The 24,692-nt window shown below is 41.6% G+C and overlaps 1 protein-coding gene across 1 annotated transcript in view; it reads right to left on the bottom strand.

Moving 5' to 3' along the window:
- Positions 1-14,022: 14,022 nt before the first annotated feature.
- Positions 14,023-24,692, bottom strand: part of LOC122787930 (serine/threonine-protein kinase N2-like) — a 122,978-nt gene continuing 112,308 nt past the window's right edge. The window contains exons 11-12 of the mRNA XM_044054856.1: positions 23,327-23,415; positions 14,023-14,203 (exon numbers count right to left, since the gene is read on the bottom strand). Of these exons, the coding sequence (XP_043910791.1) occupies positions 14,023-14,203; positions 23,327-23,415 (270 nt within the window). The remainder of the gene's footprint in view (positions 14,204-23,326; positions 23,416-24,692) is intronic.

Genomic DNA, 24,692 nt, shown 5'->3' with positions numbered 1-24,692 from the left:
ATGTATGTGATTTAATGAACATATTTAACAGATATATTTTGCCCAGTATGCAGCAGATTTCTTTTCATATTTTTATTGTATGTAATATATAACCTCCACTGCAGATCATAAGACAGAAATTCTTAAGTAATAAAACAAAAACTCTTCACTAACTTTCATCTGGATGTGAAACAAGTTTCTAGACTCTTTTCTTCCCTCATCCATATTACCTTTTAGTAGGGTCATCTGTACTACCCCTCTCACTCAAAACTAATAATGTCTTCTCACCAGTGGTCACAGCATTAAATTACATTACTCACTACTGCCCACTGCTTTATGCTTCACTTCTGGGGTTCACTGTATCTCCTTACACCTGTAGCTGTTTCTCTGGAAGATAGTACTTTAGCTCCCCTGCTTTTCAATCAACCATTCTCTTCACATCTGGTTTACCCCTTCCTCATCTGTTCTCCATACAGCTGATTATTCCCACTATAATATTGGCTCCTAGTTTTGCTCCAACCCCTTTCTTAAACCTTAATGGAAAGAGTTATAGCTGACATTCCTGTTCATAGGTAGGTACTAGGCTATCGGCCCTGGGGCCTATATAAGCCTAGACAAAAACGTTCCCTGGCTTTCGCCACCCAAGAAAATTATTTTCCTGTGCCCCTGTCAAGCAGTGCCACAGAAGTGATCCCCGGGGTGAATTTTCTATTTCCCATCCAGTCGTCAAGATTTTTCTTAAAGAGGGCCAATGAGGATCTTTGCTTGACATGAATGGGTGGTCTGTTCCAGAGTATGGGAAGTCTCCTGGATAGGATGTTCTGTTTATTGTGGTGACAAGGTTTAGGTCCCTGGAGCATGTAGTTCGGAAAGATTGGGGTTTCTTTAAGTGTAGCATGTCCAACAGCTCTGGGTTTGACATAGCTTTGTATGTTAGGCAGAGATTGCCTCTGAGTAGGCGATATGTGATGGAGTAGAGCTGGAGTTGTTTGAGACGGACTGCGTATGGTATCTGTTTGAGGCCAGTAATCCTCTTAGTCAGGTATTTCTGTGGTCTTTCCAATTGTTGTCGGTGTCTTGTGGGATACATGCCAAATGGGGCATTGTACTCTATAATGGGTCTGATGAGGGATGAGTAGAGAGGAACAATGACCTCCTTTGTTCTAGAGGAGAACCCTTTTGTGATGAGGTGTGCCACATAGAAGGATTTCCTGACTACTGTGGCGATGTGGTTATCAAAGGAGAGACTACTGTCCAGCTGTGTCCCGAGGTCTCATCACACTTTCAGTGTTTAGTGGTAGTTCATGGGTACTGAGTTTTTCCCAAAGGGGATGACAATGCACTTCTTGGCATTGAACTTGAGGCCATGACTTTGACACCAAGCATCTGCCTCTGTGAGGCCCTTTTGTAGAATGTCTACATCATTAGGTGATTCTATTATGGCTTCCAGTTTGCAGTCATCTGCAAACTTTGTTAGCCAAAGACCTGTGTTGGCCTGCACTTCAGAGAAGTAGATGCTGAACAGGAGAGGACCCAAGACTGAACTTTGTGGTACACCACTCATCACTGGTCTGAAGCCAGACTTGTTGTCAGCTACTTTTACTGTGTGGGTTCTGTCAGTGAGCCAGTTGGCCAACCATCTTGTGACATAGGGCTTTATGCCCAGTTTAGTGAATTTATCTATACTTCCATAGTGGGGGATGGTATCGAAAGCCTTGGCGAGGTCAAGATAGGCTGTGTGTACTACCTTGCCCTCATCTATGGCTCTAGTGACTGCTTCAAAGAAGTCAGTCAAGTTTAGTAGACATGATATAGCTTTTACAAACTCAAACTGAGTGGGGTCCAGGGTTTGGAGGTTACCTATGTCTTTGTTTATAAGCTACAAGATGATACGTTCCATGGCCTTGCAGATCAGGCTCGTCAGGCTAATGGGGTGGTAGTTTCCGGGATCTGTGGTGGCACCCCTTTGTGGAGTGGTATAACCATTGCTGTGTGCCATTCAGTAGGCACATAGCCTGAGGTGAGGCTATGATTGAACATGGTACTTAGGTGGGGTGCCAGTTCGTTCTGTAGTTCATACAGTACGCAGCATGGGATGTTGTCTGGTCCCATGGATGCTGTGTTCTTGGCTTTGGAGAGTGCAGTCTTTACTTGTTTATCTGTGATTAGAGGGGCTTTGCATTCTTCCAGTATTAAGATGGGCCCTTTGGAGGGTGAGAGGGAGGGTAAATTTAGCACTGAACCTATCTGCCATGATGCCGGCAAGATTGGTTGGTTCTGCAGATTTAGTGCTATTGTGCTGTAGCTCAGAGCAGATCTGAGTGTTGCCATTGAGATTCTTGACATAGCTGTAGAATGCTTTGTAGTTGTCTTTGGAATCAGTGGCAATTTTATTTTCATAACTGGCTTTGGAGGATTTTATGAGGGTTCTCAGCTTCTTGCTGAGGCTGACCAGGGAGTTCCTCCAATCTTGGGATTTTACTCTTTTTTGCAACAGCTTCTTCCTTCTGTTGTAGAGTTTGTTTATGGCAGGGGACCACCAGATTGGCTTCCTTTTTTTGGAGGATAGCATCTTTGTTCTTTTGGGGATGGCATGATCCATGCACTCATGTATGTGCTAATACGGTGCATTTGTGTAAGATTCAGCAGTTGTACCTCTATTTTCTGTCTGCATGGGTGTCGTGAAGTTTGCCACTTCTGTCTTAAGAAGCATGAAGTTGGCTTTGGAGTAGTTTTTGATGGTGGTTTCCTTAATGGGGGTGGGGGTGGGATATGGATGTCTAGGATGATTAGCTCGTGGTCGGATCTGACCAGTGAGGAGATGATCTCTGGCAAGTATCTGTATCAGGAAGAAAAGTATTTAAAACTGTACTGCACCTACCTACAATCAAAATTCACTTAGTTCCTGCTGAAAGTCACATTCAAGTTGGAAACAAGCCACAAGACATTGTTAACTTAATTAGGTGACTAAATATCCATGGCAACTGAACATGTCTCTCCCTTCATTAAGTTACAAGGATTCATTCAGATCATCCCCATATTATTTATTTATTGCATTTATTGACTAGGAAGGTCCACTGGGCCAAAAAGTGCCCATTTTCAGTGGAGGCCCAGGGAGAAAAGCTCCACAGAGATACAAATACATACAGTTTGATAAAACACAGTAATAATACAGTGCTTACAATGTGTTAGAGACAAGATAACAAATATATCAGATCAAACTATGAGACAAGATAGTTACCAAGTTACCTAACAAAATTCTTGGTACCAGAATTATACCACACTCGATGAGTTGGCACTGACCTGTCTTTGAGATATGGAAACACAGGCAAAAAAATAAGGTATCCCAAACAATTTTGGATTCACAAAACCAAATACTTCCTACTGTAAGACTTTGAGCATTAAATGAGGCTGACTGGTCACTCCTCTCTCCTGCTGTTTGGTACAATGTCCTTACACTTCCCTGAACCTGCTACACTTAGGTAGAAAGTAAAACTGAGCCCCAGCTATGGATCAGTCTTGCAGTACAACAGGTGACAAATCTCCGAGCAAGCCTGAGAAGTGCACTGATACACTGTGACCCCGAATCCCTGTTCTCTGTGATATACAATAAGAATACAACTATTTGGGAAGGTAAAAAATAATTTTCACTAATTACCAAATTTGTCATTCCAGGTAAACATTTCTGGAATGGTGTAACCTTTTAACTCCCAATCCCCAGAAAGTGTGATGGTGACTGTGTAGGCAAACTTTTAACCAGCAATCTACATTTGATCAGTAATCTCAAAGGCTTTGACCAGAACCAAACAGTCCCAACCTGTTCTCTACAGGGTAAAATATCATTTCACTCCTGAAACCACAGTTCAAACAGCGCAACTAACTCCAGTTCTGAAGCTTCTAGTTGTGCCATCCACCTGCAGTGACCTTCTGGAACACAATAAGGAAAGAGAAATGTACCTTTGTATGATAATTCCAGTTTTTATTCTGCATATTCATAGTTGTTAGCAAAATTGCTTTTCATAATCTTTTTACCTGATACTTGTATCACCATTGCTCTTGTATTTTGTTTGTGCCTTATATAGTCATACTCGATACAATTCTATCAGTGTTGCTTTAATAGTATGTATTTTGCCATGTGCACAGGTAATATCTGAAGAGAAGATACCCACACAGGAACCGCAAGTACAGCTGGTGCAAAGGCCGACAAAACCTGAAGAAATCACAAAAATGGCCAGCACCAAGTAGTGAAACCCAAATTCTTTATTGTGGCAATTCCAAAAAGCTATAGCGAGCTATAGCAAAAACAGTCAAACTAGTTTCGGCATCAAGGTGCCTTCCTCAGTGAACATAACACATAACAAAACACTTATTTATTTAACCAGCTGTTTCTGCTCAGCATTTTATGTGGGCCAAACATCTAGGTCCTTGTGGGTCCGGATTTCTGAACATTTAAGTGATATTCGAAATAAACGAGCTTCCAGCTCATTATAAGCACACTCTCCAACATGCCCAGCAAAATGGGTTGGCAGTCTGTTTTAAATATCAAAGAACGTAATTGGATCATCAGCTTGGGGGATTATTCAGGCCTGGTCTCAATGAGCAATTGTAATTAATTACTTAATTGGAGTGCGATGTGTATTTAAGTCATCTTTAAAATTTTTTGTGTGTTATGTTTACTGAGGAAGGCACCTTGATGCCGAAACCGGTTTGACTGTTTTTTGCTATACCTCGCTATAGCTTTTTGGAGTTGCCACAATAAAGAATTTGGGTTCACTACTTGGTACTGGCTGTTTTTGTGAATATCTGAAGAGAACCCATTTTCTTTTAGGCTGCTGTCTTACTTATCAAACATTATAAAGTAAACCAAAGTAAAAAAGGAGCTACAAGCTACATTCACTCAGTACTCAGTGGTGCATTTGGGTTGGCTTGTGTTAAAAAATGAAACTGCCTTTAGGACAGCCTTCTCTGCTCATAAAATGTTATAAAAGTACCTTGTACCCTTTCTCATCGGTATGGCCCACCCAGTCCGAGAGTTAAACCTGGACCTCCAAGCTTTTGCAGGACTGATGGAGCTGCATCACTTGTGCTGTTTAACAAATTGTTTCAAAGTTTCATATATGTTTACTAGGCTAACGACCACAAGGGCCTTTTCAAACCTAGCCATACAGCCGAAATCTCTGACAAGTTCTGATACCCTTGATAAGTGCAAGCAAGGGCTTGGGAGATGAAAACATTTATAAGCAGGGGCCTGAGAGATGAACCATTTACAAACTGCCTGTGTCCATTAGAGACATAGGTGCCAAACCAGGGATGAATTTCCTGTTCCCCATCCAATTGTCCAAGTTGCACTTGAACTACCAAAGGGGGCATTCTACTCAATGATAGGTCTGATGAATGCTGAATACAGTGGAACAATGACTTCCTTGGAATTAGATGCCATACCCTTGTTTATAAGTTGCACCACATAGAATGGTTTCCTTACTACTGTAGACACATGATGGTCAAAGGCTAGATTACTATCTATGTGTGTCCCTAAGTCCCTGACTACTGAGTTAACTCTAAGGGGTGTGTTGTCAGTATGATAGTTACCAGGGGTGGATGAATTCCCAAAGGATACTGTTATGCATTTCTTGTTATTTAGTTTTAGTCCATGGCTCTGACACCAGCTGTTTGTCTGTGTCAGTCCCTGAAGAAGAATATTTGTGTCAGTGTGGGATTCAATGACAGCTCCTAATTTGCAATCTTCTGCAAATTTAGTCAGCCAGAGACCAGTGACATTGGCCTTGACTTCAGAGAAGTAAATGCCAAAAAGAAGCAGTCCAAGGACTGATCCCTGAGAGACTCCACTTGTGACTGGCCTCTTTGTAGAGGTGGACTCCCCAGTTCTAACTTTCTGGGTCCTGTCTGTGAGCCAGCTGGCTATCCACCGGGTGACATATGAGTTTGTACCTAACCTCTTGAGTTTGCCAACTATGGGGTATTGTGTCAAATACCTTGGCCAGGTCAAGGTAGGCAGTGTGAACCATTTTGCCCTCATCCATTGCTTTGGTTACCTTCTCAAAGAAGACCACCAGGTTGAATAGACATGATTTGCCCTTGATGAAACCAAACTGGGTTGGTTCAGTGTCTGGAGGTTTACTACATCACTATGGATTGTTTCTATGGTAATTATTTCCATGGCTTTTCATATAAGACTAATGAGACTTATGGGTCTGCAGTTTCCAGGGTCTGTATATGACCCACCTTTGTGCAGAGGGATGACTGTTGCTGTTCTCCATTCATGACACATGAAGCCTGTTTGGAGGCTATAGTTAAATAACAATTCCAGAGGCCCTGATAGGTCATGTTTTATGCTATTTAGAAGTCATCCTGGGATATTGCCTGGGCCCATTGATGCAGTGTTTCTGGCCTTAAAGAGAGCATTAAGGACCTGTTCCCTAGTGATAGCAGGGGGAGATATATTTGATGGTATTTCCTGAGGAAGGATTGAGGGGGAGAGAGGGGGGAAGTTGGAGCTAAATTTATTGGCCAGTAGGTTTGCAATATCTTCTGGCTCAGTATAGGTGGCTCCATTTTCAATGAGCTCTGCACACAATTGTGTATTGCCTTTGAGGTTGGGGACATAGCTAAAGAATGCCTTGTGGTTGTCCTTGGCCTGGGAGGCCAAATCCACCTCAAATTTGCCTTTGGTAGACTTTATTTGTCCTCAGAGATAGTTATTTAGTTTGATGAGAGTGCCTTTATTCTGCTGGGTGCTACACCTCTTAATTTTTGCCATGATTGTCTTCCTTCAGTTACACAGTCTATTGATTTTGTGATTCCACCAGGGTGGCTTGTTTTTTGAGTTAGTTCTGTACTTTTTTCATGGGGGATACAGCTGCCTCTATGCAGCTATTAACATGCTTGTACATCTGTGAACAGTTCTGCATAGGCAGCAGTGTTCTCAGGGTTTATGGGGGCTTGAAATTTTGCTAAGTTATCACTTAATAGCAGGAGGTTAGCCTTAGAGTAGTTCCTGAATATTCCAGGTATCACTGGGGGTCCAGGTTTTATTTTTCCTTCAAAGGATACCATTTTGTGGTCTGACCTTACCAGAGAAGACATTACAATAGGGGCTGTGCAGCACTCTCCCATATTAGTGAGGAAAAGATCCAGTATGGCTGCACCCCTGGTTGGTGTACTGACTATCTGGTTCAGGGAGTTTGTGTTTACAAAATCCTGGAATCTCTGTGCCTGTATGTTTGGTGTCATATAGGATTCCCAGTTAATAGTGGGGTAATTAAAGTTGCCCATGAATATGGTATTGGGTTGGATGGTTAGTGTTTCTAATATGTTTAAATAAATGGTATGGGTTTCCGGGGTCATAGGCGGGACCTATATGGTATTGGGTTGGATGGTTATTGTTTTTAATATGTTTTAAGTACATGGTATGGGTTTCCTGGGTCATAGATGGGGGCCTATAGCTGGCAGGGAAGTGATATTGGATTTTGCCTATGGTAATTTGAACATGGAGCAGCTCAAGTGCATTGTCCTGTTTGACCAGCCTTGAGTTATATTTATTTTTTTATGTAAACAGAGACACCTCCACCTTTAGTCCCTGTCTGTGTAGTAACTGGTTTAAATGTGTGGAAGGCATTATATCCTTGCACTGTTGGTATGCTCTCTGCAGCTTTAAACCATGTCTCAGTGACCGTACAGACATCAGCATTCTCTAGTGTGAAGAGAGCTTCTAGAGAGTGGAGTTTTTTGTTTAAACTCCTAGCATTGAGCAGTAATATTTTTAGATTTTCTTGGTTTTGATTTGCTATGTCAGAAGTACTTTCAGTTTGGCATTGCCTAAAAAGGGCAGTATGGGGGAAGACAGTGTTTTAGCTAATATTCGAAAGCCTAGAGGGGAGGAAATTTATTAAATAATCAAAGCTTTAGGTAATCGAATACCTAAAGCTCGACACCTAAACAGCGAAAGCTCTAAACCGTGAATGGCCACTTTCGTAAATTTTTTCATAGGGAAAAAATTTGCTTGGCCTGACCAAAAAAAAGACTTTCAAACCTTAATCGAGTGGAAGGCTTTGCCCCCCCCCTGCACCTCCCCATGTGGGGGGCTGTGCCCCCCACACTCCCACCAACTAAATATACCAACTCCAATATCATTCTACAGTGGAGAAAAAGGCAGATTCCCGATAACAGCCAAGCAAATTTTTTCCCTATGAAAAAATTCTCGGAAGTGGCTGTTCACGGTTTACAGCTTTCACAATTTAGATGTCAAGCTTTAGGTACTCAATTACCTAAAGCTTAAACTATATGATATAGGCCAGAGGGGAGAAGTGTAGACCATCCCTGGCAAAGCAGCATGTTTTTTTGACCATCTCCTTCCATGCTGACAAATATTGCACCACCTGAATGACACCAGAAACTAAACCAACTATTAAAGTCAATCATCTTTTGTTCATATTGTGGCATCCTCCTTGGAGAAGGTAAAATGCTGCTCAGTGCTAGGCTCATACTAGCTTGAGACACATATTCCGAGAGCTCCATGGTGTCTCTCTTCATATAGTTTAGGGTGGTATGTCTCAGGTCATTTACTTCCACATGGACTATGACTGAGTCATACTGGTACTTGTGGTCCAATGACCTGAGTGTGTGTGTAATGTGGCAGATCCTATCCCCTGAGAAGCAACTGACCATAACTTTCTCCTTAGCCTGGTGAAAGAAACATCAGTGTGTCTCACAATGGTGTCTCCAATGACCAGAATGTTGGATTGTGTGGTGTTTTGCCTTATGGGCTTAGAGGTAGAGGCTCCATGAGATATGACTCTATGTGTTGATGTGGTTGTTGTTTCAAAAGAGTACATTTGGGGCTGCTGAGGGTATTTGTTATGTGTACTTTATCTAGGAGGACTTTGTGGTTTAGGAAGGTTACTTTTAAGTGCCTCACCATATGTGGGTCTATATGTCTGCTTTGAATTGTGTTTGATGGCTGCAGCGTGTGTACTACTGACAACCTTATTGACATTAGGAATACTTTTATGTGAGAGCCTTGCTTCCAGTGAGGCTGTGTAAATACATATCTCATATACCATATCAGTTTCTTTGAGAATTAACTGGTTGCCAGTAAACATGAGGCAATCTCTACATTGCCTCAGGATGCCTATATCCACTAAGCTGGTAAAGGAAATACTGGGAAAGTTCATATCCAAGGCAACAGACAACCACATCTTCTCTGTTTTTTTCCATGCTGCACAACTTGTGTGACTTCTTAAGAGAGAACTCCTTTTTAAGATGGCCACTGGCTGGTTGTCTGGCAGACTTGAGAAAGACAGTAACCCAGCTACAGTGTCAACTTTCTATGAAATATATATATATATATATATATATATATATATATATATATATATATATATATATATATATGGATTCACTTTATAATCTCGAAATGCTGAAACATCGAATTTCAGTATATCGAGACTATAAAGTCGAATCTGCAGAATACAGAAACCCCACAACCGCGAAAGTAAAAATTGTGAAGTTAACACACCATACACCACACAACACATACACCACACTACAAAAAAACACAAATTAACAAACCTACACTACAAATAAGCAGGGGAGCAAGCCCACCGGCACCCCCCATATGGGCAGGCCTCGCCCCCCCCGCTACTTAGATATTCTAACTGCGAGATCGCACCAAACAGAAAAAGACAGCAAACTCACAACCAGACATTCTACAGTCCCTCGCACAGACACACACACACACACACACACACACACACACACACACACACACACACACACACACAAACACACATCACATATATACAAACACCACCACATTCAACAGTTAAACACTCATAATTTTACCTGCCTACCATTAACCACATGTACAACTTCCAAAGATACTCACATACACTCAAACACCTACCCAAAACCCTTACAAAATAGTCACTTACCTTAAATTCCACCTATATCCACACAGTAAACCAGACACGAGCCACACAATACATTGCACGTCATGTACCATTAAACCATAACTGCGAATTTGACATATCCAGATTCGGGGTTATGCACTTTCGCTATTCTGAACATTCGACTTTATGGTCTCGAAATACTGAAATTCGATATTACAGTATTTTGAGATTATAAAGTGAAGCCATATTATATATATATATATATGTTTTTCACTCATGTTAAGAAAACATATTTGTGATGCTGAGCTGGTACAAATCTGCTTATTTAGTTATCTATGATGCAGTCAGTGTTGGGGGGGCTGACTTGTTCCTATTTTTAGGATTGATTTGATGCACAGTTAATCAGTAATACAACTGGTCAGATTTCCTTACCAGTTCATAGGTTCATAGGTAGGTACTAGGCTATCGGCCCTGGGGCCTATACAAGCCAAGCCAAAAAGGTACCCTGGCTTTTGCCACCCAAGAAAATTATTTTCCTGTGCCACTGTCGGGCAGAGCCACAGAGGTGATCCCCGGGGTGAATTTCCTATTTCCCATCCAATCATCAAGATTTTTCTTGAAGAGTGCTAATGAGGAGCTTTGTTTGATATAGATAGATAGTTTATTCCAGTGTATGGGAAGTCTCTGGGATAGGAATCTAGTCCTCCGGCATGTTCTGTTTATTGTGGTGACAAGGTTTAGGTCCCTAGAGCGTGTAGCTCGGAGGGATTGGGATTTCTTTAAGTGGAGCATGTCCAACAGCTCTGGGTTTGACATAGCTTTGTATGTTTGGCAGAGATCACCTCTGAGTAGGCGATATGCAACGGAGTAAAGCTGGAGTTTTTTGAGACAATCTGCGTAGGGCATCTGTTTGAGGCTGGTAATCCTCTTTGTGAGGTATTTCTGCGGCCTTTCCAGTTGTTGTAGATGTCTTGTGAAGTACATACCAAAAGGGGCATTGTACTCTATAATGGGTCTAATGAGTGATGAGTAGAGGGGAACAATGATCTCTTTTTTTCTGGATGAGAAAACTTTTGTGATGAGGTGTGCCATGTAGAAGGATTTCCTGACTACTGTGGTGATGTGATTATCAAAGGGGAGACTACTGTCCACCTGTGTCCCAAGGTCTCTTATCACACTTTCAGTGTTAAGTATACTACCACCTATGTTGTAGTTCATGGGTACAGAGTTTTTACCAAAGGGGATGACAATGCACTTTTTGGCATTGAGCTTGAGGCCATGGCTTTGACACCAGGCATCTGTCTCAGTGAGGCCCTTTTGTAGGATGTCCACAATGTTAGGAGTTTCGATTATAGCTCCTAGTTTTCAGTCATCTGTGAACTTCATTAGCCAAAGACCTTCTGTGTTAGCCTGTACTTCAGAGAAGTAGATACCAAACAGGAGAGGACCTAGGACTGAATCCTGTGGTACTCCACTTGTCAATGGTCTGAAGTCAGATTTGGAGTCTGGAGTTATACAATCTTTTATTATGCAGGCTTCACCATATCAGAATTTTGATTACCATCTGCATTTTATTCTTGTGGCTTGGTTCCATCTCTTTTTTAATCTATTGAACAGCAGTGAATTAACAGGAGTTCTTTTCTTGCCCAGTCTATGTCAATAATAAGTAAATGAACTTGTCAGGATGACATTGCAGATAAAAGCTGCCTTCAGCAGGAAGTTGTAAGCAGCACTACATTACTACATATGGGCATAACTATTTCATATTTATATGACCAATCTGTAAATTCATTGTTTGTTTGCTTTTATTTTCTTAGTGCTTCCTCCTTACCTAATAACCATCAAGCTGACCCTGTATGACTTAAGTCCATAACTCATACCTCTCAACCTCTTAGATGAAAAAATCTGGACAAAGCTTAAAACGATGGGGGACAAGTAGGGGCACATATTGGCCTTACAAACTTAAATAGTTGATACATTAATAGGTTTTGCATTGACATGAATTTTCTGAAGAATGTGGAGTCTTAAACTCAAATGTTTGTCATTATTTAGTGACTTCAATCCTCAGCTATTTGCCAGAAAGGAGCAGATTTTTGGAGGAACACACCAAAAATATGAGGCAAAACTCTGGACATTCTGTGAAAACTTGTACAGTTGAGAGGTATGAGTCCATTCATTCTCTTTTCAGATCCCACAGTGTGAGAGTCATCATCAAGAAGGGATGTCACCAGCATCCTGGTAATAAGAGATTTTTTTTTTGTATCTAGGAGCCTAACCCCATCCCTTTGAGTAGTGTTATGTGCACTTATGTGGCCACAGGGATCTCCTGTGCCCCTGTATTACATTGTCTGTGCTTCTTTGAACTGTTGTTCACTGGCTTGAGTGACCATGCTTACATCATTCCCTGAAATGGCTTTCACCCTTTCGTCTTTATCCCTATCCTTTAGTAGTGATCTGATCAGGAGTGGCAGCCTCCAGCTCTCCCATTTGTGCTGTTCAGCTCCAGAACTGCTAATCAAAACTGAGCCAAGGTCAGGCTTTATTCACCACCAGTATTGCTAAATGGATTGGTCTCAATACCTCTTTTCATCCACATCTCATGCACAAGGAAAAATGTGCAGAAAATATATTTATATCTATCTGGGATCCGTACAGATGCCCGACGGCACTTTCTGCCGAAGCAGAAATCACTGAACATACATAACCGATAGTGCTGTTCATCAAAGCAGCACTTTCAGTTATGTATGCTGGTTGTGCCGGTCGCACTACGGTGCAGTTAAGGGAGAATTCCCTTTTCCCCACTGTAGTGCGACCTCGGAGTGAGAATATAAAAAAGTAGGGGGTGTGGGGGGTGCAGGGGGGCAAAAAGAAGATTTAGTGTTTTTTTTTTTTTTTGAACGGACTTTAATGAAAGCGCTTTTTCGGTGAAAGCGCTTTCGTTAAAGTGCGTTTGGGTATTGTGGATTCGGACTATTGAACTTTTGTTCAATAGTCCTAGATCCATATATATATATATATATATATATATATATATATATATATATATATATATATATATATATATACACACACACATGGGTCTACTTTCTTTCAATGAATTTTCAGTTCATCAAAACACAATTAAATGAGTCTACTTACCCGAAACATCACTTTTCCAAAACTCCAGTTTGCCGAGGTATGTTTAATCAACATAGTTTCTGTATAACTAGTAGTGTGAGAAGTACAACTATGCACCCTTTATGTAACGTCTCATACACTGTACCAGTTGTGAAACATCACGGATATGCTGGTAATTTCAGCTGTCTGCAGTATCTTATGTTAGTGTTATACTGCTTGTAGCCTTCAACTGGAGATTGTACTATTGTAAGGACAGGGAAATTTACCCTGCTCTGGGAGGACAACTAAAAAAATCTTAGTTAATGCAGTTGGTGGCCCTACAATTCTACTTTTACCTAATTTTCCTTCAAGTGCTTACAACTGTAGTTTAGTAAACAAATAAATAGTACCATCTGAAATCTAAAATTGTTAAGTCATGAATTACTGAGAATGCAAGGTTCATGCTCTACACACACACACACACACACACGCACACACGCACACACACACACACACACACACATACACACGCACACACACACACACACACACACACTCACACACACACACACACACACACACACACACACACACACACACACGCACGCTGTGTGTGTGTGTGTGTGTGTGTGTGTGTGTATATATATATATATATATATATATATATATATATATATATATATATATATATATATATATATAAACTTCCCTCTCATACTACTTAAATTTACTTTTTTGTTCTTTATAGTTATGATGGACAATGCAATACCCTGCCAAACATTTTTAATATTCTTTCCTATTCGTAACATCGTAGGTATACCACTATTTCATCTTTCCAAAGCTCGACATTAATATTTTCCCTGGTAAATCTTAATACTGAGAAAATCAATGCATACTAACAGCTTTACTGGTGTTGCTACAGACAACACCCCCCCACACACACACACACACACTCACAAAGTGCTGTGCTGTGGCTAGCAGTGAAGGCCCACAAACATATATAAGTCACTGCTAGTCTTCTTTAATATTCATAATGTACTTACATGGCCTTATGTTCTGAGAATGGGCCACTTTGTAACTGTTGCCATAGATTGCCGTTGGCAGCATACTCCATTACAAAGTATATGTGATCTTGTGTTTCGAAGCAGGTAAAGAGGTTTATCAAAAAGGGATGTTTTACACTGCTTGTATCTTCCCAGATCTGTTTTTCAAGAACAAGCCTGCAAGTATTAGAAAAAGAAAAAAATAATTAGAGACTGATTCCTCATTTCACAATATACTGACAATGAAGTACTTATCACACTGATGGTTTGTACACATTTAGTGGGTTAAGGAGGACAGGGGATATAATGCCATTAATAGCCACGCACTAGTGCCTTGGAAGCCATCTTAACTAGGGAACACCTGAGAAAGGTTAAGTATATCAGTAGCCATGCGATAATTCTTTTGGTATGCAATCTGAGGGATGCCATCTAACTAGTGAATACCTGAGAAGGTTAAGTACAAAACAAAATTATTTAAAAAATTGTTAAGTCCTGAGAAGATTAAATAACAACATCAGGAATCCAATGAAAGTAGTTAATACCCGGAGAAGCCTGAATATATCAGTAGTTGTCCAGCAGTACTGTAGTGGCTGTTTGCTGGAGGAAGCCATCTAGGATGAATAATGGCTCTGTTTCTGCTTGTTTTCTGAAAAAAAAAAAAAAAACCAAAAAAATATCTCTTGTTTTCCCGCCTTACTGAGCTAGAATAGTCCAGTTTCAGAGCTTGCTGATCCCTGGACTTTGTTTGCAGTTCCTGTTACTGATTCTTTGCCTAATTTGGAAGAGAGGAAGTTCCCTTGCTTACCAGTGGGAGTGGGAAGCATTGAGCTGCCTGTTGGTCCAGTTTTGTGAGGTTTCAGCCAGCAACTTGCAGTTTATTGGTCGTTTTGGGCCAGTTCCGAGCTTCTTTCAGCCCCCCTGATATAAAAAACGCTAAACGCGCGTTTTGTAGCTTGTACCTACTCAGCACAGATCCTCGTGGTGGCCAGCAGAGTAATCCAAGCTTCAGAGAGCTAAAAAAGCGACTTTACCTGATTTAAGTATATTTTTTGTGGCTTTCCACTTCTATTTATCTAGCAACTGTATTTCGCCTGCTTGCTGATACATTGTTATTGTTTATTCTGCATTTATTCTGTTATTGCACTTGTTTCTCAGTTTGTTACTTTTAAAATCTGTAACTGTTGCAAATTGTTTGTGTAGGCTGTGATAGCCGATTTATAGCATTTATAAGTGTTTACTGTATCTGTTTCTGCTTTTTTCTGAAAAAAAAAAAAAAAAAATATCTCTTGTTTTCCCGCCTTACTGAGCTAGAATAGTCCAGTTTCAGAGCTTGCTGATCCCTGGACTTTGTTTGCAGTTCCTGTTACTGATTCTTTGCCTAATTTGGAAGATAGGAAGTTCCCTTGCTTACCAGTGGGAGTGGGAAGCATTGAGCTGCCTGTTGGTCCAGTTTTGTGAGGTTTCAGCCAGCAACTTGTAGTTTATTGGTCGTTTTGGGCCAGTTCCTAGCTTCTTTCAGCCCCCTGATATAAAAAACGCTAAACGCGCGTTTGCGCGGTTTAGCGCGATTTAGCGTGGAGCTGCTACCGTTGCACACTAGGGCAGCGCCGGTTAAGCAGATTTAAACTATTAGGGCTACCTAAAGTCCACTCTTCAAATTTTCCCTTAAAACTACCTTCCTCGAACTATACTACTGATCTAATCAGCATATCCTATAACTAAATAGATCATCTCTACCTGACTCTGAGTAGCCTATTCTGTATCTGTCAAACCTAGCACTTGCTCCTACAGTACTTATCACCGAGATACAGCACTCTTGTTATAGATAGTACCCCAAAAAGGCGAACCCCATTTCTCAGACACTCACATCCCCGGAATCTCTTTTTAAAGTTTTTTGTCTATTCCTTCTAGCATGTCGAGGGATCAGTTGCTAGTATCCTCTCCTGCTCAGCTGGTGAACCTGGGAATATTGAGGCAATGTTACAATTGCCTCATGTACACAGACAACCCTCTCCTCCTCCCACAAAACACAAATACATGCGAGAGATGCAACTATACGGCCAAACTGGAGGCTGAGCTCTCTCAACTTAGGACTGGCAAGACCAGACAGGAGGAGAAGGTTACCACACACACTATAGACCCAGTCTCACATAGTACCATCACAACCTCAAATCATACACATAAACACACAAAGACATACTCGGAGGCTCTGATCAGAAATCTACCAAAACAGCAGAGGCCACCAAAGCAGACACCCAAACAACCACCACCTCAGAACACAACACCTGCAACACATAGACCTCACAGTCAGGGTGTCAAACAGTCACAGCCCTTAAGGCCAAACACAATGCCAGACACACTAGTCATTGGTGACTCCATAGTCAGACACACTGACGTCCCGCTCACCAGACTGAGTAAGGAGAGAGTTACAGTAAGCTGCCTGTCGGGCGCTAGAATCCGTCACATAACGCAAGCACTCAGGTCTCTCAACAGCAGGTACAAATACGACTCAGTCATTGTTCACGCTGGTGTAAACGACCTGAGACGTACCTCCTTGGACTACATGAAAAGAGACATTGAGGAGCTCTCTGATTATGTAGCCCAGGCAGGTATGACCCTGACCTTGAGCAGTATCCTACCTTCACCAAGAATGATGCCACAATACAGAGATAAGATGATCAGCTTTAACAATTGGCTTAAACTCTGGTGTCATTCAAAGGGGATCCAATGTCTGTCTGCCTGGGATGACATGCTGGACAAGCCACGCTGCTTCAAGGGACGGCTTGCACCTGTCACCCTGGGATTCCGGATATTGGCAAAGGCTCTTGCCACCCCATAGTGCCTTTTTTAGGCAAGGCTCAAATTCTAAACCTACCACCCTAGAACACAAAAAGAAAAAACTAAGGGTAATGCTGCTCAATGCCAGAAGTCTAAATCTCAAAATGCACGCACTCGAGGCCCTTCTCAGTATGGAGAACATCGATGTCTGTGCTGTGACAGAAACCTGGTTCAAGGCTCCTGAGAGCACCCCAGCACTAACAGGTTTTACCTCATACCATGCGTTCCGGCCCCAAAATCCGGACAATACCAAGAAAGGAGGGGGGGTATCCATATTCATCAAGGACACCCACACCTCAAGACTGGTGGCAACGCACGATGCATCGGAGACCATCCAGGTGCAATTAACCATAGGCAAGACTGCTCTGCAAATTGTAGCATGTTACAGGCCACCCTCACAAACTCAGGAACCTCACATGGCTTTCCTGAAAACACTGGAGGGGATAAATTTATCTCCAAACACCATCATACTAGGTGATTTCAATTACCCTAATATAGACTGGGAACACTACTCAAGCCCAAAAACCCTAGCCCAAAAGTTCCTGGAATTCATAAACTCAAATGCCATGGAACAACTAGTCACCATCCCCACAAGAGGAGAAAACATACTTGATCTCATCATCACGAACATGGGAGCACAATGTTCAACACCGGAAGTATACCCCTCACTGGTGAGATCAGATCACAAACTAATCTTGCTGGAGGTCCTCATCCCACCCCCGCCTGAAATAAAAAAGACCACAGTAAAAAACTTCTTGAAAGCCGACTTTACACTTCTAAAGACTAGTGTGGTCTCCTTTAAGGCCCCCGAGCCAGCGGAAAACAGTACTCAAGCCGCTGAATCACTTACAAATGCCTTCTACCAGCACCTGCAGGACTGCATGGATAAGGCAATCCCAAGCAAAACAAAGACTCTTTGTACCAAGGGCAAGCGTCCAGTCTGGTGGACCCCAGCCATAAACAAACTCTACAACAAAAGGAGGAAGCTACTACAAGATAGAGCAAAATCCTTAAAAGGTAAGACACCTTTGATCACTATAAGTAAAAAGCTAAGAGCTCTCATAAAATCATCCAAAGCAAATTTTGAGAGAAAAATAGCTAAAGACTCAAAAGACAATCATAAGGCCTTCTTTAGCTATGTTAGAAACCTGGGAGGAAACTCCCAGATATGCTCAGAACTAGTTCAAAATGATGTGAAGATTACTGATCCTACAGACATTGCCAACATACTGGCTGACAGGTTCAGTGCAAACTTCTCCCCTCCCCAAAGGAGAGATATCTATACCAAATGGTTGCAGCCCCCAAACATCTCAAACGCCCAAGTGAGAACTGCTCTCTCCAAAGCAAAAACACAGCATCCATGGGACCTGATGGTGTCCCAGGCTGTGTGCTCCACGAACTCAATGAGGAATTAAACCCACAGCTAGGACAGCTGTTTAATCATAGTCTCACCTCTGGATACGTACCCAGGAAGTGGCGCACTGCGACTGTGGTCCCACTTCACAAAGGCGGTGCCTCCACAGACCCTGGAAATTACCGGCCGATTAGCTTGACAAGCCTTATCTGCAAAGCTATGGAGAGGATCATAATGGACCTCATAAATAAAGACATAGGGAATTTGCAGACTTTGGATCCAACCCAGTTTGGCTTTGTCAAAGACAGATCATGCCTTTTAAACTTGGTTGACTTCTTCGAAACAGTCACCAAAGCCATTGATGAGGGAAAGGCAGTCCATACAGCCTACCTCGATCTGGCAAAGGCCTTCGACACAATACCCCACTCGGGTATCATTGAAAAACTCATCAGCTTAAATGTTAACCCATATATCACAAGATGGGTCAGAGTTGCTGGCGCCATGTCAGACTCAAAGCCTGTCACAAGTGGTGTCCCACAGGGCTCAGTCCTGGGCCCACTCTTGTTTGGCATCTACTTTTCTGAAGTACAAGCAAACACAGGAGGGTTATGGCTGACAAAGTTTGCAGATGACTGCAAACTGGGCGCCGTAGTCGAAAACACATCTGACACAGATATCCTTCAGAAGGGTCTCACAGAAACGGATGACTGGTGCCAGAGCCATGGCCTAAAGTTAAATGCCAAAAAATGCATAGTCATACCCTTCGGGAAAAACAAGGTTACCCCTAGCTACCATATAGGTGGTAATCCTCTGAGCACAGAAGAAGTTATCAGGGACCTGGGGACCCAGGTTGACAGTAGCCTGTCATTCGACACCCATGTAGCTAAAGTAGTTAGGAAGACCTTCTACATTGCCCACCTTATCATGAAGGGATTCACATCTAGATCAAGGGAGGTCATAGTCTCCCTATACTCATCACTCATCAGACCAATGATTGAGTACAATGCCCCATTCGGAATGTATCTGACCCGACACTTGCAGCAGCTGGAGAGGCCACAAAAGTTCCTCACCAAAAGGATAAAGGGTCTCAAAAATCTGTCCTATGCTGCCCGACTGAAAGAATTCCAGCTCTATTCAGTCGCTTACCGCTTGCTCAGAGGTGACCTTTGCCTGACATACAAGGCCATGTCTAACCCAGATTTGATGAATATGCTTCACCTCAAAAAATCTAGATCCGTCAGAGCCACAAGGGCGGGAGACTTAAACCTCGACACGGCTATTAATAGGACCTGCTGGAGGGATAGATTCATCACCCAAAGACTCCCTATGCTGTGGAACAAAATCCCGGTATATGTGAGGCAGAGCACCTCGCTGGCCTTGTTCAAGAGAAATCTTGACCAATGGATGGGAGATCGCAGATATACTCCGGGGATTACCTCAGTGTCACTGCTAGACAGAGGCACAGCAAAATAATGGGTATAGTTCCCCATACAAAAGGGGTGGCGTAAGCCACAAAACTATGGGCTAGGCTTATGAATGCCCTCGGCAGATAGCCTAGTATGAACCTATGAACCTATGAACTGAAAAAAGGTTGCAGGCTATTCAAGGAGAACAAAAAGGAGGCAAATCTCGTATCTAAACAAGTAATTTATCATTACTGAAATGCATATTTTGAGTACAAATACAAAGAAGTTATTACATATGACCAAGACAAACCCTGTTTTTTACTGGCTGGTATTATGCCTACTGTGGTGTAAACCTTATCCAGCAAGTAAGTTGAGAGAGAAATGGGAAGCTGTAAAATGCACAGAAATAGTAATCATAATGGAGTTGTGAAACAGAAGGTACAAAGCTCCCATTAAAAAATGTATATAATAATGCTATTTAAGGCAAACTGTGATATGCTGATGAGCTGAATGCACAGCACTTGACAACAAAACTTCATATTTTTGAAGGCTGTAGTCATATTTTGTTTAAAGTGGGACTATTTTGGGTAAAAGTGTATACTGAATCAGCCAGAAATCACTCTGACAGATATTTCTTAGAGGCTAATATCACAAGTGATAGGTGTGCTCAGACCTATAGCAAGAGAATTTGGCAACATACCCATTTGGTGACTAACCCCCTCCCCCCCCCCCCCGGCTGTCTAATAATCTGTTGCAGCCATAATCACTTAATGACAACAAGTAAACTGTCAAACTTGTTATTAAGGTAGTAGCAAACTTAATAACTCAGTGCTAATTTTTAAAGGATAGTTTGACAGCTTACCAGCTGTCATTCATCAGTCATGATTACAATCATTCTATAGACAGCTTTTAACTATTCTCAGGTGTTTGCTAGATTAAGTGCTGCATCTCTGAAATATGCAGGACTTAACCTAGAAAGTAGTGTGTGTGTGTGTGTGTGTGTGTGTGTGTGTGTGTGTGTGTGTGTGTGTGTGCGCGCGCGCGCACGTGTGTGTGTGTGCATGTAGGCATGCAGACCTTCCTATGGTTAGGCAGCCTTATGGTACAAAAGAGAAGCACAGAAGGGAGAGACCTCCATGAGTAGGCTGATTCTCAGGACCCACTAGCTGGCCTGCTTTATAATATTCATCTCTCACCGCTGGAGGAATCAGTGAGTTGATTGGGCTTCACAGGTGGGAACAAATGGGCCGCAAGGCTGTCATCTAACCAGGGGACACCTGCCTTTCACCTGCACAGAATGAATGGGTCAACTGGGTACTGATAGTGAAGCCAATGGGCAGTATCCTGTGGAAATGGAAATAATTGCCAGGGACCTCTATCTGACATTTGGCCCATAATCTCCCACATAAGTACCTGTATGCCATGAACAACACTTCAGATATCTTGGTTTCTAATTTGACCACCAGCTTATCTTTGGAACCTATGTTGATACCATTGCTGCTAAACTTAAGGCTATGCTTACAGCATGCCATGAATTGTCATATCCACTAAACCACAATGACAGAAGCACCAGTAGAATATCAGTACTGCTCCCTACTGTAGTATGACATTCCAGTGGTGACTTTTGGCTCTTACAATTGCTGCAGCAGGACAAGATTTTCAGGTTTATGGTACAATCTGGGTTTTACTATTAAGCCTATGACCTACTGGCTTTCCTAGAAGCTTTAATACTTCAACTCCAGGTTGATATTTTGTAACACACACACACACACACACACACACACACACACACACACACACACACACACACACACACACACACACACACACACACACACACTAGCACAGTGATACAGTAGCTATTTGATAAGTCAGACTGCTGTTTTCAGGTGCTCTGTATTCTATACATTATGATAAAGCACTGATGTCTGCACATATAATCAGTGTAATATGGTAGTAAAGCATATCCCTTCAAAAGGACTGTATTTTTTTTTGCCTTTTTTTTCAGACTAACTCCTGCTAACTTCAGGCTCCTGCAAGGTCAGATCCCTGATGCCTCCATCCTTAAAGGTTCCCATGTCACAGGTCTCTGCTTTGCGATTTTTGATTGGCTCGTATACTGGCATGCAAGCCAATCAAAACAAGATTTTGATGGTTGCTTGGGAGTGCTGATCGTTTGAGTTCTGGTTAATGGAGAGCCCGTTGTTCTGCATTGAGTAGAAGTGGCTCCGCTTTGAGATTTTTGATTGGCTCACATGCCAGTATACAAGCCAAACAAAAATCACAAAGCGGCTCTCAAGCAACCGGAAACTACACTTATCCAGCATCTACCAATCACCATGGTTCTGGTTAACTGAGAGTTTACTGTACCATGGTTCCTTTGCCAGTTTTCTCCAATAAGTTCCAGCCCCCTCTTGCCTATTATCTGTATCCCTAACCAGAGTCATCCCTATCAACAGAATCTCTTTTCTCCATTCTCATGCTGGTTTAGTTCTTAGAATGCTCCCTGCTGTTTTATGAATACAATACTCTGTATGATTTTTGTTGTTCTCCTTAAGAGTCTGCATACAAAATCCCAAACTTAAACATAAAAATGAAAGAAATTAATACTGCTAATAAAAATCAAATTTTACCTTTGTCAAATGCCCACTAAATTGACTTTGCAGAGTGTTCATTTTAAACATGTATATATTTTATCTGTTTGCAGCTACTTTTACAGATACTGAATTCTGAATTTTGAAGTGTAAAATAACGGATGTGAAAATATGGGTCTAGTTCAGTTGATTGAACAAATACATCCTCGTACAACAAAACACTGAGTCCACAAAAGCAAACATCCAGAATATTAAAAGCCACATCAGCGAATGTGAAGAATATTGAAACCCAGACAAAAACAAAAAAAAAAAACATTTTTATGTAGGGGAAGGCAATCTCCCCTGCACCTCCAAAACCCTGTTAATTATATGTACCAACTCTTGAGATCACACAGTGGTGAGAAAAGGCAAATCTTAACCTCTGCTGTTGTGCGAGCTCCCACATACAAATGTTGACATTTTCTTCTGCAAGCATTTGTTTGATATTTTGCATATTCACTGTTGTAGACTCAATGATTTGTTGTTCAAACATGGACATTTGATCAAATGAACTAGACCCAAAAATATGTATGGGAGAATAACTAAAGATTAGTTTATGGGATAACCTTTACAATATGATCTTATATTGATCTACAGTAGGAGGGAGGTGACATTTTGAAATAATGGACAATTCAAGAGCCACTGGGCATAACAGTAAAAGTTTAGGAAATCAGGTTTCCTCACACACCACTGATGTCTGGCAACTGTCCCCATAAAAAACTTGAATTGTTTTTATTTGCCACCTTGAAACAAAAAAAACTGTTTCTAGTTCCTCCCACAATTCCCAAACAGTTACTCTCCCTCAAGCATAAACTAAAGAAACACAGTTTTCTTTCTGTCCTTACCTAGGTTTTTAAAAACTGAAAAAAAAAAAAAAAAACAAAAACACAGTAATATTGCAAAAAAGAGCGTAAAACAATGTAATAATAAACACACATAAAACAGATTTTTTCACAGTGTATCTATTCTGGCATCTGTTTCAGGGAAACTTTGAACTGCTCTTCTTTGTTACCCTTGGGCAAATCATGCAAAGAAAGAGAGAGAGAAAAAAACCTTCCTGTGTACATACTTGTCTAATTTACTTTGATCCTTCTTATGCTTCTCTGATGCCTTGATTGCAAACCTCTGACTTGTCCCTTTGAATTCTGCAAGAAATATCTAAAAAATAATTTAGATAAACATGACATCACACTGGAGGGAAACTTCATATGCAGACAATAAGTGTAGTCATTTACTTAAACTATACAAAATATTTCCATTTCTGCTGTCATAATCAGAGAAGATAGCCTAACTATGTAATGACATTATAATGAACAAATTGTGCTTGCCTAAATAATTAAAAGGGAACTTAACATTGCATAATTAATCAGTCACACTAAACATGTTCATTAGTTATGCTCCCTAACACTGCAAGGATGTTAGAAATACCTACATCTTGCTTTGGTTAAAATGAATGTGCTCAAAAAAATTTACACCAAAAAGAGGCTTATCAAGCTTGGTGGTGTGAAGAGACAGAGCCCCTGACAATGACCCAAATGACCTAGGATTAATTAGTAGTATTAGAGCTGGTGAGGATGACTGGGGATGGGAGAAGAATTAATGGCTGGTCTGTACATTCTGCTAAAGGTGGGAAGGAAGAGGTGGATGCCTAGGAAATTAAGCTCCTATGTGGAGACTGGACAGCCAAAGGAGAAATTTGCTTTAATGGTGATCATGGTATCTGAAAGCCTGTACTACTTGTGAAAACAAGTGACACTCCCTTGCAATATACATTGCAAATTCAACCCCCAGAGGCAGCACTGGGCATGTGTGGGAAAATGGTAGGATAAAAATAATATCCCTAATACCCATGTGGATGACTATACTGCTGCTGATGCATTTGGCCTTGGTCCTAGGGGAAACAATGGGCCATAGGGCTCTCACCTCTGGGGAACAAATGGGTCATATGGGTCCATAGAGTAGCTGGGAAGACAAATGAATGGTCAGGGGGGAGCCAGATCCAAACAGGCAAAAAAGGATATATCAAAATAATACTTACTACTTTGAGACCATTTGGTACCAATATTAAATGTGACTTTTTTAGCTTCATTACTCTCTAAGCCGTGGTGGTGCAGCGGTAGCGTTGTCGCCTCACAGCAAGAGGTTCTCCCGTTCGATTCTCGGCTGGAGCGCCTTCTGTGTGGAGTCTGCATGTCCTCCCTGTGGTCGAGTGGCGTTTGAAAGACATGAGTGAATGGGCATGCCTTCGTTGAAGGCTGGCACCTCGGCACCGTAAAAATCAACTGCCAATCATTAGCGGACCGGAGTTCTGCTGTGGTGACCCCTAACCAGGAAAAGCCGAAAGAAAAACAACAACAAAACTCTGTTTCACTACATCTATGAGCATCATATACATACAGAGTTGCATACTCTCTAACATTTACAGTGTTTCAAAA

This window comes from Protopterus annectens, chromosome 13.part0 (assembly GCF_019279795.1).
Source record: "Protopterus annectens isolate FY-2018-M chromosome 13.part0, PAN1.0, whole genome shotgun sequence".
NCBI classification, from domain to species: Eukaryota; Metazoa; Chordata; order Ceratodontiformes; family Protopteridae; genus Protopterus; species Protopterus annectens.
The sequence above is the reverse complement of the archived record's forward strand: the minus strand, read 5'-3'. Positions and strand labels throughout refer to the sequence as shown.